The following is a 15,632-nucleotide window of genomic DNA, read 5'->3' as shown; positions in this document are numbered from 1 at the left end:
GGAGACAGAGGAGCAACAGTTCATTAGATACACAAAAGCAGTCCCAAGAGGAAAGCTGGGAGAAGCTCTGGCCCCTTCTGCTCCTTCCATCCCTTCGGGACCAGCTTTCACAATGCTCCAAGGCTGGAGCTAGCACAGGTTGTACCTGCAAATCCCAAGGAGCCAGAGCTTGATCCCTCTGCCCTTTCCCACCCAAACTCCAGAGCACCAGCAGAGAACATCTGGGTTACTTCCCCTGCCCTGGACAGTAACACCATTTGGGCCTGAAACACCACATTTGGTAGCTAACAACCTAGGACAGCACCTCAGTCCCCTTTCAGCACCAGTCCTCAGACTGTCCATGCAACTTATCCATGTGCAGGGGAAAAGCTGATAGCAACACACAAATCCTCCTGGGTTGGTAGAGAACTCAGCGAGGGATGACCCTCCATATGCAGAGCAGCTATAAACCGAGTACCTGTGTAAGGAATCCTGGCTGAGGGAAAACAAACTGGTGATTTCAGCCCCCGGAGTCTCACTTTCACACAAAGCAGCCAAGAGCAAAGCCCATGCGACTCAGAAAGGACAACCGAAGTTTCATATTGCAAAAAAAAAAAAAAAAAAACCAAACAGGAAGAAAGGAGACCAAAATGCCAAGAAAGCTCACTGAAGTCTACAAATGTGTTGGCTGAGCTTGGGTGGGTCGTCCACTGCTGGGGACAGATAGCAGGAAGAGTGAAAAAAGCAGTTGGGGACCAGCTGGGGGCTTGGATATCACATTAGCATGTGTCCGAGACAATGAGTGCTGGAACAGAGGGATTTAAATGCAACTTTCCTAGCAACGAGAAGTGACTTAGGGACTGCTATGTCCTTCACAGCACAACCACCACACCAATGGGCTTCCTCAGGAGCTGCTGCCATTTGCGTGGGCTCCTGGCTGGCAGCGTGACTCCAGGAGAACCTGGGCTCGGCATGATGTTGCAAATGCTTGGTCTCCTTTAGGCTTCTCATAAGCTAATTTGAATTTCTGTGTGACCATGATAACATTTGCAGTGCAGACAAGATATATGCTATATCATGAGTACTTCTGGGTATTAAAGGGGATCATGCATGGAGATGAGTAAACCAAGTCAGGCGAATGGGAATCACGTCTTACCCTGAGCTTGCACATGTTTCCAGACCTGACCCAGGCCAAGAATGCAGACACATTCATGAGATTCTTTTATCAATTTTAGCTGCATTTGTACAGGTTCTTCCCTACACAAAGGGAGCAATACTTTATTACATTTTTAAAATGTGATACATAGACAAATTTATACTTCTAGCTCAAACCAGAAGGGAGCCCATAGCTGCTAGCAAACCTCATCTCAAAACTGCCTGAGCAGAAGTGGAACATGCTAAAGGGGCTCTGCACAGACTGGGGAAGGCAGCAGACTGCTGGTGGGGTGCACAGCCCAGCTCGAGAGACATGAGAGATTTGACTAGTTCAGTTGAGTTTGAACCAGTAAACAAACACAATCAAATTCACATAGCACTGGCATAAATCCTTATATCAAAGGGGAGAAGAAGTCATTTTTGACCTGTGTTTAATAGAATAATAATGGTTATTACCTTTGCAGTCACTTCAAAGGCCCCTATGCAGAACCCGAGCCCTGTAGCAGTGGATGTTGTTCGAATGATTGAACAGACCTGTTTCATATCTGAGAGGGCTCCTACCTTCATCCATTATTGACTGTACAGTTCCTAGTCCTGTTACAAATCATGCAGGCTGGAAGTCCTGTCCATAGCTCTAATAGCATCTGACAAATGTGAAACACCCTGAAACTCAGGGTACCAGGAGATGAGTGAGCTCAATGATCTCTCTTGTACTGATGAGGAAAATAAGGGAAACAGAAGCAGCAAAACTACAACCACAAACAACCCTCTGAGCCAGGGCTCTGAACCTGACACTGTCCACGCTGCTCTCGAATGCCCCTCCACACACCTCCTCTGACGACTCCAGCATGACACAGACCATATGGGAGTCCAGCTTTGCCGAATGGCAGCCCCATGGGCTCTGAGATTTCCTGATGAACACACACACTGGTGCAACGTTTTTCAAGAGGTTTAAACACCAAAAAAGGAAGCACGAGGTTGGGACCAACAGGTCCAGGAAACTGGTCCAGAAACCTTCCTCCATCCCATTCTGCTTTCCTTTCCCTGGCATGGGTCAATACCAACCCAACTGACACCTCAGTGACAGAGGAGTGACAGGAGCATGACAGTTCCAGCATAGGTGCCTGGAAAGACACCTGCACACACCTACCAAACACTGAAGATTGAAGTAGCATGGCCAAGCCATGCCCAGCAGAGACACCCACCTCCCCAGTCAGCATCGCTGCATTTGCACAGGGCTTGTGCCAATGTGCCCTTTGAGTTACATGCACCCCCCCACGCAAAGGGTTTCAAGGACACCAGCGGGTTGTCCCTGCTCTGTATGCAGAGAGGAGACTGCCATATGAATGACCTTCTTGCTCCCAGTGGGCCACCTACAAATAAAGCTCTTTGCCAACAGCTTTGCCATCAGTGCTCACCAAGGGACCGCTGCTGCTCACTGGAGTCACACAATCGATGGGCAGCTCCATCTCACCCGGAGAGCCGCGTGAGAAACAGCTTCCAGCCCACACTTTCCCACAGATGTCTAGGGGCCAGCCACAAAATGCAGATTTAAAGCGAATCTTTAGAGCAAACTATGTGTATTTGAGGGTGCTTGTGTTGGAGTTTTAGAGCTTAGCCAGCCCTTGTTAGAGCTGCTAACATAACATCTATTTTCATTGCAAAATTAAGCCTCCACATGAAAATCTGCTCCTAACCCAAGTCCTCACCACACTCGAAAGCACTCATCTCAGAGAGGCCTTGCTTTGCACACCCACTGCCGTGTTATGGGGACAGCCACAACTGGTGCTCACCAATCCTCCCAGGTGCTACCAGTCACCCCATGTAGCTCAAGCAAAATTCGGCTCGCATTGCAGGAAGACACAACCTTAGACACAAGATCCATCTGAAAGCACCCAGATAGCACAGTGTAAAAGGTTGAGAACAAAGAAGAAAGGATGCAACAAGTATCCAGGGAAGGAGCTGGAGGAGGAAACAGCTCTCAGTTAGTAGCAGCGATGCAGGATGGATGAGCCGGGGATGGCTGGCGTGCCAAGGTGCTGGCGTGCCAAGGTGCTGGCGTGCCAAGGTGCTGCTGCCTCCCCAGAGCCCCACGCTGGGAAGCATCACCTAATTGCAGTGGTTGCCCCAGTGCAAACTGGTGAAGCAAGCAATGGGCCTGGCAGGCATCTCCCAAACACCCATGTCCAGCAGAAGACACCCTGGGAGAGATGGGTGCTCCTCACTTCCCATCGGCATAAATCAGAAGCCGCTCCCTTGCAGTCCACAGAACTAAAGCAGGGAACTGGGAAGAAGAGCATCCCCATCGTGTGCAAGCAACCAACACAATATTCAGCTGCTATCAAAATAATCCTGGGTTTAGCTTTGGCATTTCTCAGCACCAGTCTCTTCCTCACACCACGTTTTTTCTAGACTCCTGGATGATCTCTTTACCCTCCTTGAGCATTGCCAGGGAAAGGCAACCAGCTGAACCCCTAACAACCTGGGTATCATTTTGTTGCCGCCAGACTGAAATATCTCAGATGCTGTGGTGCGTGATACCACCGCACAGATTCATCTGTTAATACACTTTCCAACCCAAATAAACTTCGGCTTCACTTTGGAATTGATCTCTGAATCGAGGAGCTCTGCCGCCTGCCTGGGCAGCTGACTCCCCCACAGGAATTTAACCCTCCCTGGCCCAACCGCTCTCCTCTGACACAACGGTTTTGCTTAGGCAAGGTCAGGCATTTGCACTCTTCAGTGCGATGTAAGGAGGGGCGGGATGGCTTCTCGTATCACCGGTCCCGGGATGAAAACAGCCTTGACATCCCGCATCCACAGCTGGCTCATGGCCAGGCGGGGGGGAGCCGGCTAAACAAGCCATGGCTGTCAAAATGCTGCTGCTTTAAAAAGGCTCTTCACTGGCTGCAGTCAAAACCACGCTATGCCTAACGTCACTGAGTAACAGAAATAGCAGGCATGAGTGAAGGGAGGAGAATGAGAGTATTAAGAGCGCACAGATTTCAAACATACTTGGCTAGGTAGCACGCTCCCTTCCTGCTGCTGCCTTTCCAGATGCGACAGAGCACAGGGATCTCTTTGCTGTCTGCCCATGAAGGAGGATTCTCTTTTTTTCCCTCTTTTTTCCTTTTTTAAGTTTCAGCTTTGATACTACTATATTCATTTTTATTTTATTTCTTGTAGGAAACTTCATCTGCTGGATTTAAAAGCAAGGTTTGAGCAGGAGGAATTCATTTCTGTTTGTAGCTGCTGGAATGTGCATGGTACTCCTGTGTGATGATAATGTAGGGGGAAAGGCAGGATTGGCTGAGAAAATTGCTTAGACTGTAAGATGCTTGAATGGCTGCTTGGAATAACAAGCTCTCTACTGTGTGTGTGCATGTGCGTAAGTGTGTGCATTTATGGACGTGTGCAGCAATGACAGTGGCTTTAAAATGATGCAAGGTTTCCCCAGTTTGCTCAATCTTCCTCCTCCGGGAGTGAGGACTTGCCTAGCTGTAGGCTTTGTCTGGAGACAGGGAAAGCGTCTGAATTGAATTAGTGCTGTAGTAATTTTATGAATGAAGCTAACTGCAGGTTCAGTGGAAGAGGAGCAGAGCGGGGGGACGCGGTGTGCTGAGTTCTCTCCGGCAGGAGCTGTCACACCAGGGAACCGCACAGCCGTGCACAGGCACGGCGCAGATCTGCTACAAGTGCCCGAACACAAAGTGAGGCAGCTGCAAGAAGACTGCAGCTGCACTTGGGCCATGGAAACATGCTCCTGAAAATGGGCTATCACAAATCCAACGGAGCTTGATAGCTGCGTGTGTGAGCAGCTCCAGGCTTAGCTGGAACAGCCCATGCAGAGCCATTCATTTCCAAGAAATGTGCCGGCAATCGTGTGGCAGAGGAGCCGACAGAGCTCCCTGAGCATCCATGTCTTCTTCATGCATGATGCTTTTGCTGCCAGCACAGCCCGTACATGAACATGGATAAAGTGGACGATGAGGGAGCAAGTTCGTGCATGAACAGGCTGGTTGCACATGACCAAAGCCAAGCAGGAGGGGACCGCACAGCACGACAAGGAAGGGAAGAGGCAGACTTGGTTTGCAAGGTCCAAGAAAGCTGAGATACTGGTGAAGCTGCTGGAGACCAGCCGAGAGGAGCAACGTCCTGAAGGAACACTGACCGCTGCAGAATCACGCTTCATTTCTCCCCCTCAAACGTCTGTACCCAAGGGATATGGGTGGGAGATGGGCTCTGCGTATTGTGTTTTTTCTCTTTTTTTTTTTTTGCACATCTATCCTAATTGTTAAGTAAGGAAAAATCTCCCTCTGTACTGGATTGCCCTCTTTTATACAGAGTTTTTGCATGACATCTCCGTGGCACCCATCACCTGCAGCAGGTAGTAATAGGAAGAAGAGAAGGCGAATCATGAAGAGGATAAACATTGTCCATCCTCAAGTGCTACAGAGGTCACTGTCAGGGTCTTTGACACAAGCGCAGTTGAGGAGGGCCTGGTGCTGTAATCCTGCTGCCAAGGAGATAGTCAGAGGAAAGAGGCAAAAGAGTCAGAGCTGGCGTGGAGGCAAAGGGACACTGAACTCACTGGGAAAAGCTGCAAAACTTAGCAAATTCCCAGGATAAAACAAACCCAACTTGCTCAGTGAAACGAGGCAGAGGAAAGTCAGTGCTTGCTGAGCCCTGCAAGGATAAGGCAGTCCAGCACCCCTTCTCACAGCACTTTCCAAACGGAGAGACAATGTGAGCTCCATAAAATATGTAGTGCAAACACACTTCTGTGTGCAGCGACCTTTAGGTTGGCACAGGCTTTTGGTATGCCTTAAAATTTAGACATTTTAGCTACTTTTTCACTGCTGCTCTCAGATAGGCTTGATCTCCCTTTGCCTACACCCAGAGCCAGTATAAATTCAAAGCAATGCAGTCATGATTTGTATAGCGTTGAGCTTGAGCTAACCAAAAGCTCCCATGTACAAAGGCTGCCTACCTGCCTAACACGCCGCAGAGCAATCTCACACCTCACTGCATAAGGCTGTTTAGACAGGTTCACAGACAGGTCGGTCTGAAACATTCCTATGCACGGACACATGAAAATCTGCAGGATCACACTTGACAGAGAGCAGGAAGAAACCTGTGTACAGACATATAAAACCCACAGCGAAACCTACACCTTGCTCTATAGACACCTTGCTCTGTTTTTTCCGTCACTGCAATACAATTTGAAACTGCAGGTCAGGACATAGCAGGAGCTTCTCATTCAAGGGAAGTTGCTCTGTAAAAACACTGCAAAAATGCTGGACAGGACTTTGAGTGTATCACAATTTGACTGCAAATGGTAAATCCAAAGTTTGTTTTCCATTTTTTGGGGTCTTTTATTCCTTCAGAGTTAAGAGCTTAGCAAAGAGGTTTAAGCAATCATGCTGCTAGGTCTGTAAATTGCCGTTAGGAATTTAGGAAGCGCACTTTTTTCCCCCAAGCCCAAACTAACTTTAAGGATTGCAGCAAGCGGTGCCAATTATCCACACAATCTCTTTTGTGTCTTTTCCACGGCTATACTAGACATGTAATTTCTCAAAGCTGTGCACTTGTAATACTAGCATGAACCTTACACGTGAGTGGCCTCAGTGCAGAAGACCTTTGGTACATGCAGACAGTGCAGATACACACTCAGGGACAGGTAACTTCTAAATGATAATTTGTGTTGCTCTGACAGATTTCTAATATGTTGATTCTGATGTCTTTCCTCTAGTGGAGAACGCAGATCTTCCTTGGATGAGACCCCGCTAAGAAATGGTGCATCATCTCCCAGCAGCCGCATTTCTCAGAGCAGAAAGAACAGACCTTCAGAACCCTGTGGCATGAAAAAAGCCGCTGGCATTAAAAGACCAGGAGGATGTCCCTAACCGACGAGCTAGAGAGCCACTTTTCTGCAACCCCCTACATGGTGACAGACACAAGCGAGGGCAGCCTGTTCAGAATCAGACCCAACGCCTCTGCCAACACCACCGGGGATGGCATGTCAGCCGCTGGTTCCATGGAGGACATGATTGCCATCTGCACCATCGGGACAATCCTCTCCCTCATGTGCGTGATTGGGGTGACAGGCAATGTCTACACCTTGCTAGTGATGTGCCATTACTTGCGATCATCTGCTTCCATGTATATTTACATCATCAACCTTGCACTGGCAGACCTGCTCTACCTTCTCACCATCCCCTTCATCGTTGGGACCTACTTCATTCAGAAATGGTACTTTGGGGACATTGGCTGTCGCATCCTGTTCAGTTTGGACTTCCTCACTATGCATGCCAGCATCTTCACCCTCACGGTCATGAGCACGGAGCGCTACTTTGCTGTGCTGAAGCCCCTAGACACAGTGAAGAGGTCCAAGAGTTATCGAAAGGCCATTGCTGTTGTTATCTGGCTGGTGTCACTGCTGCTCACTCTTCCAATGCTCATCATGATCCAGCTGGTGCAAAGGGACAACAAAAGCATCTGCCTGCCCACCTGGAGCAAGCTGTCCTACAAAGTCTACCTCACCATCCTTTTTGGTACCAGCATCGTGGGCCCAGGAGTAATCATTGGCTACCTTTACATCCGATTAGCTAAGATTTACTGGGTGTCGCAAACAGCATCCTTCAAGCAGACCAAGCGGCTGCCAAATCAAAAGGTTCTCTATTTAATCTTCACAATTGTGCTGGTGTTCTGGGCTTGCTTCTTGCCCTTCTGGATATGGCAGCTCCTCTTCCAGTATTATGAATCCTTCCCTTTATCTCCCAAGGTGATGAAGAACATTAATTATCTGACAACCTGTCTGACCTACAGCAACAGTTGTATCAACCCCTTCCTCTACACCCTGCTCACCAAAAACTACAGGGAGTACCTGAAGAACAGGCAGCGGTCTCTTAGCAGCAGCAGTGGGTACTTCCAAAGGAGGAATCGGTTTCAGAGGATTTCAGGGAGATCCCTGTCCACAAGCAGTCAGCACTGCACAGAGACATACATTCTTGCTCACGCTCCTTTGGGAAACAGCAGTGCCTGAAGGTAAAATATATCTCCAAGAACAATCAATATTGACTTCAATGTTGCTTTGATTTAAAGTGTACATTGTAAAGGCAGAGCCTTAGCAGATCCATAATGTGCACACGTTTAGTCCAGAGGCTGTGCCGTATGTCTGTTCTCATTTTCTTCAGTGCCACTGATTTGATGCTAGCAACATTCAGCTGAACATCCATCTAAATAGCCTTTCACTTTTTATCTTTATATTTTACAGTGTATGTCTCCTCAAGTAGCCATCAATAATGAAAGCCTATAATAAGGCCATGTTTTTTAATAGTATCAGCTGTCTCACAGAGTTTAAAGTTATGTTATCTTGTGAATGGCTGTAGTTTGCTCTTTCTTTTCTTTAGCAGTAATGCTAAATTTGTAGTTGTATGAGGACCGAAAACAATGAAATAAAGACAAAGCAGCTGATGTTTGTGACATGCAATCCAGTTTGAATTTGGGGTAGGACTGGATGAATGAGGCATATCCCAGGAGTGTTTGTCCTGGTTTTGGTCATATTCACATTTATTCTACACTCATGTCTATGCACTGGGCTTGATTCTCCATTCACACAGGTTTCTGTAGCGGAGTTACACCATGGTTCATGTTAGCAAGGCAGGCTTCCCATGACAGTGCCACAGTCAGGGAACACTTAGCATCCCCTAATGCACTGACCCCAAACACATGAGCACCGATGTCGGGGAGCATCATCTGTCCTGGACAGTGTATCTGCCCTCCTCCAAGGAGGAACTGGGAACCTCTGATGTTGTTATTCTCAGGGCATCCATCAATAAACTGCAACATCCAGCCTAAGGGACCAGATTTATATCAGCAAGTCCAGGAGGAAAGGGCAGAGGGAGAGGAGAGGGGGTGAGGAGATGTGATCTCCAATGGGCAAAGCTATGCTACCTGAAGTCCCTAATACCCTCAATTATAAAAGTGCAAGTTCTCCATTAGTGAGATCACTTGTTCTGTTCACAGGAGATTTTTCTTTACTGCTACAAAGAGTGAATGTAGTCCTGCCTACAACAAGAACACTCTGCCTGTCCTGGCTTTCACTGATAATAAAGGATCATTAGTATAAATATATCCTCCATGATGTCTGGCACTTCTCCAATTAGTCTAAAGTAACTTTTCTGGGATACTGCCAACAGCCATACAGGAGTCCTCTGCTTGCATTAGCCGCATTGCCTCATTAGAGAGGATACAACGATGCAATACCAACACAACTCTAACCAAGTTACAGAATGAGAAGCAAATTAATGCTTAGGAGTAAATTCAGAACTGCAGTGTGATATGCCATTTGGCAGTGAACTCCATTTGCTTATAGAGAAACTGAATCTAGGTTTTAACCATCTATTCATCTCCAAGGCATTTAAGTGGTCATTGCTCACGGGCAAGGTAAAAGCTCTGCTTCCAGCCTCCCCAGGTGATATGCTTGGAACAGCAATTGCCTCTTTCATGCACAGGTCATGAAAGAGGACTCTCATGCATGCCGTTTTAACGTTGAACTCTTGCAGAAAAAGGAAGGACCCTCACTTCGTGTTCCCAACCGCCTCCACGCTCCCCATCCGCAGTGGTCCTGCAGGTCAGGGTGCCTTACCTGCACCCTGCTTGCAGTGTAGCAGACTTACCAGCAAGTCCTACCTCAGGATTAGACCCTTTCTGATTTCAAAGGGGCAGAGATACCATTATATTTGGCTATTGCCTACGTTAACAGTACTTGTTAGTTTGCACACCCTCCTCAGGCTGGGCCACACTAATCAAAGCCCATTAGAGACAGGAAAGCATCATCCACCCTTTCTTAAGGAAGAGGAAGCCCATGCATGAGAGGTGAAGAGGCTTGCTTTATTCATGAACCCATTTCCTGCTTACATAACCAGGTGTTTATCATGGGTCAGAATGTAAAATTTGGCCTCTCTCTTTGGAAATTGCAATTTTAACTTCTCTTTGCTCAGAAATAGCCAGACAAGCTCAAGACAAGCTCAGCACAAGCACTTCCCATCGTTGTGAAGGAAAGCTACCATGGGTTGAGCCTTTAGAAAGCACAATCCATCTTTTCTAAAATCAGATAGTCAAAAGGAGGTGGCAGTTTGCAACTCTCAAGTCATCCAGGCTTTACACACCAGTGAGGACAGTGCAGAAGAGTTACCAAAAGACGTGGGAGCAGATCTGTCTCCAGAGTTAATCAGTCTAACCCGTTTGTCCCCAGTGGCATTGCTCCAAACTTCTCCAAGCCTGCCACAACTAACATGTCTCACTGGAAATATTTGCAAAAAGCCTGCCTGCCTCTGTAGGTGCCATAAGCGCCCTGGAAGAAGCATCAGCAACGTGGAAGCTGTGGTCCTGTCGTGCCCTGGGAGGTGAGCTGGGCTCGACGCAGGGTGCAGGGGTTCCCTGCCTCCTCAGGAGGACACACAGCCTCAGCCCCGGGCTGCATGGTCTCATTTCCCATTTGAAGCTTGTGCTGTGCTCTCAGCTGGGGCTTGCAAGTGTGTTTGTCAAAAAAGCACAACAAAGCCAAGATAAAAGAAGACACCTACAAATCAGGGAATGATTGCAAGCGACTTTTCGATCAATACTGGGTCATCTTTGAATGAGGAGATGTTTCATTCAAGCCTTTCAATTTCCACCCCAGGCTGGGGGTTTTTTTGCCGCTTCAAACACTCGTATCCATCACCTCTCAGCACAGGGAACGATAAGGGAATATTATTCCAAGTCTAGAGGCAAAACCAAGGCTCTGAGCAGTTCACAAGCAGCATGGACCCCAGCTCTGCATCCCCAACTAACTTCACGAGGCAGCAGCCACACTCAGATACCAAACATTAGACAGCTGTCCGCTGCCAGAATCCAAACAGCAACTCAACTATGAGACCCTGCTGAATATAAATGGGGGAGCCAGAGCTGTCAGTGAGGTCCAAAGAAGGAACTGCCACCTCCAAGACATAGATTAATTGCTTGGGTAACGATAGCTATAAAATAATTATTGCACCCTATTTATTCCTCTTTGCAAAAAGCTATCATCAGTCAAAGATCCAAGAGCTGATTTTTGCATAAACAAAATTTGAAATCACTGTGAAAGGGATGTGTGGGTACATGTGGCCATATGCTTGCATACCTCACAGCATGGCCCTACACCTGCACCCTGTCTGCTAGCTCTTTCGTCTCTGTGTGGCGAGACCAGAAGCTCTTCCATCATCCTGAAGTCTTAAATCCCCCATCTCCAGGGCATTCAGTGCCCCACAGGCTGGATTTCACCAGCAGAACTCCAGGTAGAAGTCAAAACTCCCATTTTTTTGCTAATTTAAGCCAGGGAGCATTTAGTAATGCCTCAAGATTCAAAGAAAGTGTAGCTGTAAATACACCATGGCAGGGTGTCCAAAAAGGGCTGGGACAGCAATGCCGGCCCCTGTGATGCTCCTACCAGCTAGGAAAGGCTGGGTACCCACTCTGGTGGCTGAAAAAGGCAACAGACTACAGCTGGGGCCAGGCAATGTTTTCAGCTGGACACTGTCTTTGCCAGAAAAGGATGACGTTTGTGCTTACCCATACCATTTGCAAATCCACCCAGAAATTAAAGAATCCTTTTTTTTTTTTTTTCTTTTTCCAAGTACTGAATTGTCTCATTTCAGTCTATAGGAGGCAAAACAACACAATTTCTCACTTTACGATGAAGTTTTATTCATCAGTTTGCTTAGACTTAATTTAAAAAATCCTCTGTCCATTTTGTTCAAACCACAGGACACTTACAAAAAGTCCTGCAGTTCAGGTAGCAGAGAGCAGCTGCTCACCGCGCTGCGCATCCGTCTGTCCAAAACCTGCCTGGACAGGGCAAGCACCCACGGTGGGGGTTGGTGCGGCGCCCACCCTCTGCCCAACTCCCTCTCGCAGAGTCACAGCATCATCAGCACAAACCTTCCTCCTCACCCACTGGTGGAGCCTGATTTAAGCTTATCGACAATCCGCACCCGGTCTGAGTCCCCTCCTTGCTCCTGCAACCCCGTGATTGCAAGGGCAGAAGATGAGGCTGCTTTGGGCCACCCTTAAAAGCATGTCCCACCTTGCTCTCTGGGAGATAACCAGGCCAGCAGTTCTTCAGCATACCTCTAACCAGACAGAAAAACCTTGGCACATGCTCCCAGAAGGGGATCTGGGCAATAAATCGACATTCACAGTTTTGTTTCACTCACAGCTGCAAGATGGGCAACAACTGGCTGGGTTAGCTCTTTCGCTCTAGGTCACTAGTTCATGGTCACGCTGTGAGAGGTGGGATTTCCAGATCAGCAGGTGATCTTTCATTTTGCTGGGGTGCTTGCTAGGGAACCTCTCATTTCAGTGTTTGCTTGAGGGCATTAAAAGGCGAGGCCAAAGTTTGAGCAGATCTTGGAGAGCAAATTTGCACCTCGGCAGAGCTGCGAGAAAAAAAAAACATTCCTCTTGCCAATGCTGTCCCACTTGCATCTGCCATGACTGCCACACCGGGATGCCTCGACTAAACCCGTCTGCCCCAGCCATGCCTGAGCCTCCCCCCATGCAGTGCCCATAGGAGCTGCTACAGCAACACATGCTTAGACTGGCTTTTCTTTTTTTTTCCCCTCCTCCTTCTTCTCAAAATGCATGATCAAATCCCAAGACCCTCACTCAGCTATTATTCCTTCCCCAGATCAAACACCAGCTGTCTCCAGTGTAAGACTGGAGAATCCTTTGGAAGAAAATTATCAGTCGCATTTGGCTAGCTTTGCTTTAAAGTGACACCCAGGCACGCTGAATATTGTCCTATGCGCAGCTGGTCCTGGGCCAGCTCTGCATGGGAACCTATGCCCTCTATGTATTGCATGAGCTCTCATATTCTGGAAAAAAGTATCAGTTCTAAATGATTCTGATCACTTTTGCATCTCCAAATTCAATATCTCAACTATATGTCCTGCTTACACCCTGGTACACCAGATTTGCAGTTAAGGATACTGATTTAGATGCATCAGAAATGTGGTGGAATCAAGATAAGCAAGGAGATGGTGTAAGAGCAGAGAACAAATTATGCTTCAAGAATATAGAGGAATATTGGAAAGTGGGCTGGAAAAGGAGAGGCAGAGCAAAAGCATGCAATTTGTTGCTGACTCCCAGTTTTTCAGTGTAGTAAAACTGAAAGCTAACTGCAAACGTTGCAGAAAAATAATGTCACATCATTGAGCGAGTGCCAGGCACCAGATAAATCCATTGCTGATTCTTAACAAAGAAGCACATACGATGAAAAATAATCTTAGTTTTACATACCCGGTGATGGACTCTTCACTAACATTTATTACTCTGGAAAGAGACCTTGGACTCTTCACTAACATTTATTACTCTGGAAAGAGACCTTGGGGCTATAAGAAGTCACCAGCTTCATGCTCAGCAGCAATGCAACAAGCAAATGCCAGTTGTGCAGAAAGGCACCAAGAACAAAACAGGTTCAACCCAGTCCAGCCATTTCTGGTCTAAAATTGAGAGATTCTCCTCAGTTTATCACCACATCAGACTGTCATATCCTATGACCAAAGCTACTTCACTTCACTTAGTGTACCAAGTGAAGTATCAAGCAGCTATCAACCGAAAACGCTACAGGTCTGAATGCTACAGGGCAAAGCACAGAAATCCAAAACACGCGTGTGACTCCCACAAGTCTCCCCAGGCAGCTTTAAGGCCAAACTCCATCAGTTGGCCAAATGCAGTGGGTGCTGTAAACATTTTAAGAGAAAGTTAACTCACCTTTATTCTGCTTTCCCAGGAACAAACACCCCATCAACGTAGTTTGAGATCAAGGAATCCACCACTCAAAAAAGTCAGAGTTTTCTGAAGCACTGAAGGCTTGCTGCTAAATCCTGTCTTCCCAAATGTTTATGACCTGGAAAGCCATCTGTCTGTGAGGAGAGCTCATGTTTTTGCCACAAGAGAAAGTGCAAGTATCATAAATTTTATTTCAAAGACCAAAACACTCAAGCATGCATAATTTTAACTGTCATTAGATTTAATTACAAGTCAAGTAGCTGCTGTTATTAGTTTAAGGCTGTCTAGGAAGATGATAAAATAACACAGTAACAGAAAATATATTAAAAAAAAAATCAGTGAAAGAACCTGCCTCAATGATAGAGTAAAACATCCACTGACACAGGACCAGACAAGACAGGATTTGTCACAGCAGCTCTCACTGTAGCTACCATCCTGGCCGATTCAGGCATCGCCCATTTCACACAGACATCCTGTAACTCCCAGAACAGAGTTAATTCATCAGTACCAACTGCAGTTCCAGCCACAAAACACTCAAGACCTGTTTCTTCAGACATGCCAAAGGCAGCGCAAGTGGCGCATCCATCAACAGACAGATCCTCAAAGTAAATTGATCCTCATGGAAAAGAAAGGCAAATGCCAGTAGTGAAGTATGAGCATCAGTAAGGTAGTTCTTTGAACCCTATGGACGTGAGGATCAAATATTCTGACCAAGATTTATAACTTGTAATCACTAAGCCTCCAAGGGGGGGGGGGGGGAATAACTAAAAAAAACCCAGGAGGGACATTTCATCCGTAGCACAGTAGCAGCAGATACCCACATGCTTTGGGAACCAATTTAGCAACACTCCTTCCAAGGTTTTCTTTCGCAAGAAATCTTGATTGCTTTCAAGTATCATATCTGATGTACAGATCTGAGCCCATGTAGGCAGCGATGGTATGCTCCGGCTTTTCCTGTGTTTGTGTTTATTCCAAACACTAAGGGAAATGCACCCAGGCAGCCTCCTGCTGGTTACTTGTTTAGTTTATGGTTTACTGCTCAAAGGAGAGTGTAACATAATTCATTCATCAACTGCAAGCATTTTACAAACAGAATTGTTGCATCAAAAATATCTATTGAGTTGGTGAGTCATTGTGGTATCTTGGGAGGCAAATTTCTGTTCTGTGTCCACAACAGGGACTAGAAAGAGCTCCGTACCAAGGAGAACCAGGCCATGGCAGCAAGGCATGGCGTGCCACGAGCCCCACCAGCTCCAGCAGCTGCTGACCCAGCTGCCCTCGCAGGATAACCTCTCCGGAGGGGTCAGAGGTGCATCAGGGGAGCACTCCAGAGAGTCCACTTTGGAGATGCTAGACATGACTTCAGATGAGAGAAGCAACTCCAGTGAAGCCAAGGGAGAGAGAGAATTTCAGGGATTTCATCCTTGCCTTGTGTAATGCCAAAATATTCAGATAGTTTGGCAACATATAGCAAAACATGGAGAGGAGTAAAGCAGGAGTGGAAACCAGGTGGGTCCCACCTGACATTGGCTGAAATGTGAAGGTAGCCCATGGAAAAGAAAGTCTGACTATGAAAATCATGTGCCAAACCACAGAGGGAGCCCAGAACTGACACGGAGATATATTACAGAGAGCTCAGGCATGTTTAAGTTTGTACAAAGTCTGCCTATCCTATTTTCAATTGA

The 15,632-nt window shown here is 47.0% G+C and overlaps 1 protein-coding gene across 1 annotated transcript; it reads left to right on the top strand.

The window, feature by feature from the left end:
• Positions 1–7,030: 7,030 nt before the first annotated feature.
• LOC309411581 (urotensin-2 receptor-like) lies at positions 7,031–8,179 on the top strand (the record flags this gene model as incomplete). Its single annotated transcript, XM_082008253.1, has 1 exon — positions 7,031–8,179. One exon carries the CDS (start codon positions 7,031–7,033, stop codon positions 8,177–8,179), a length of 1,149 nt encoding a protein of 382 aa, XP_081864379.1.
• Between the last annotated feature and the right edge of the window lie 7,453 nt (positions 8,180–15,632).

Source organism: Phaethon aethereus (assembly GCF_964289735.1).
Source record: "Phaethon aethereus genome assembly, chromosome: 18".
NCBI classification, from domain to species: domain Eukaryota; kingdom Metazoa; phylum Chordata; class Aves; order Phaethontiformes; family Phaethontidae; genus Phaethon; species Phaethon aethereus.
The sequence above is the reverse complement of the archived record's forward strand: the minus strand, read 5'-3'. Positions and strand labels throughout refer to the sequence as shown.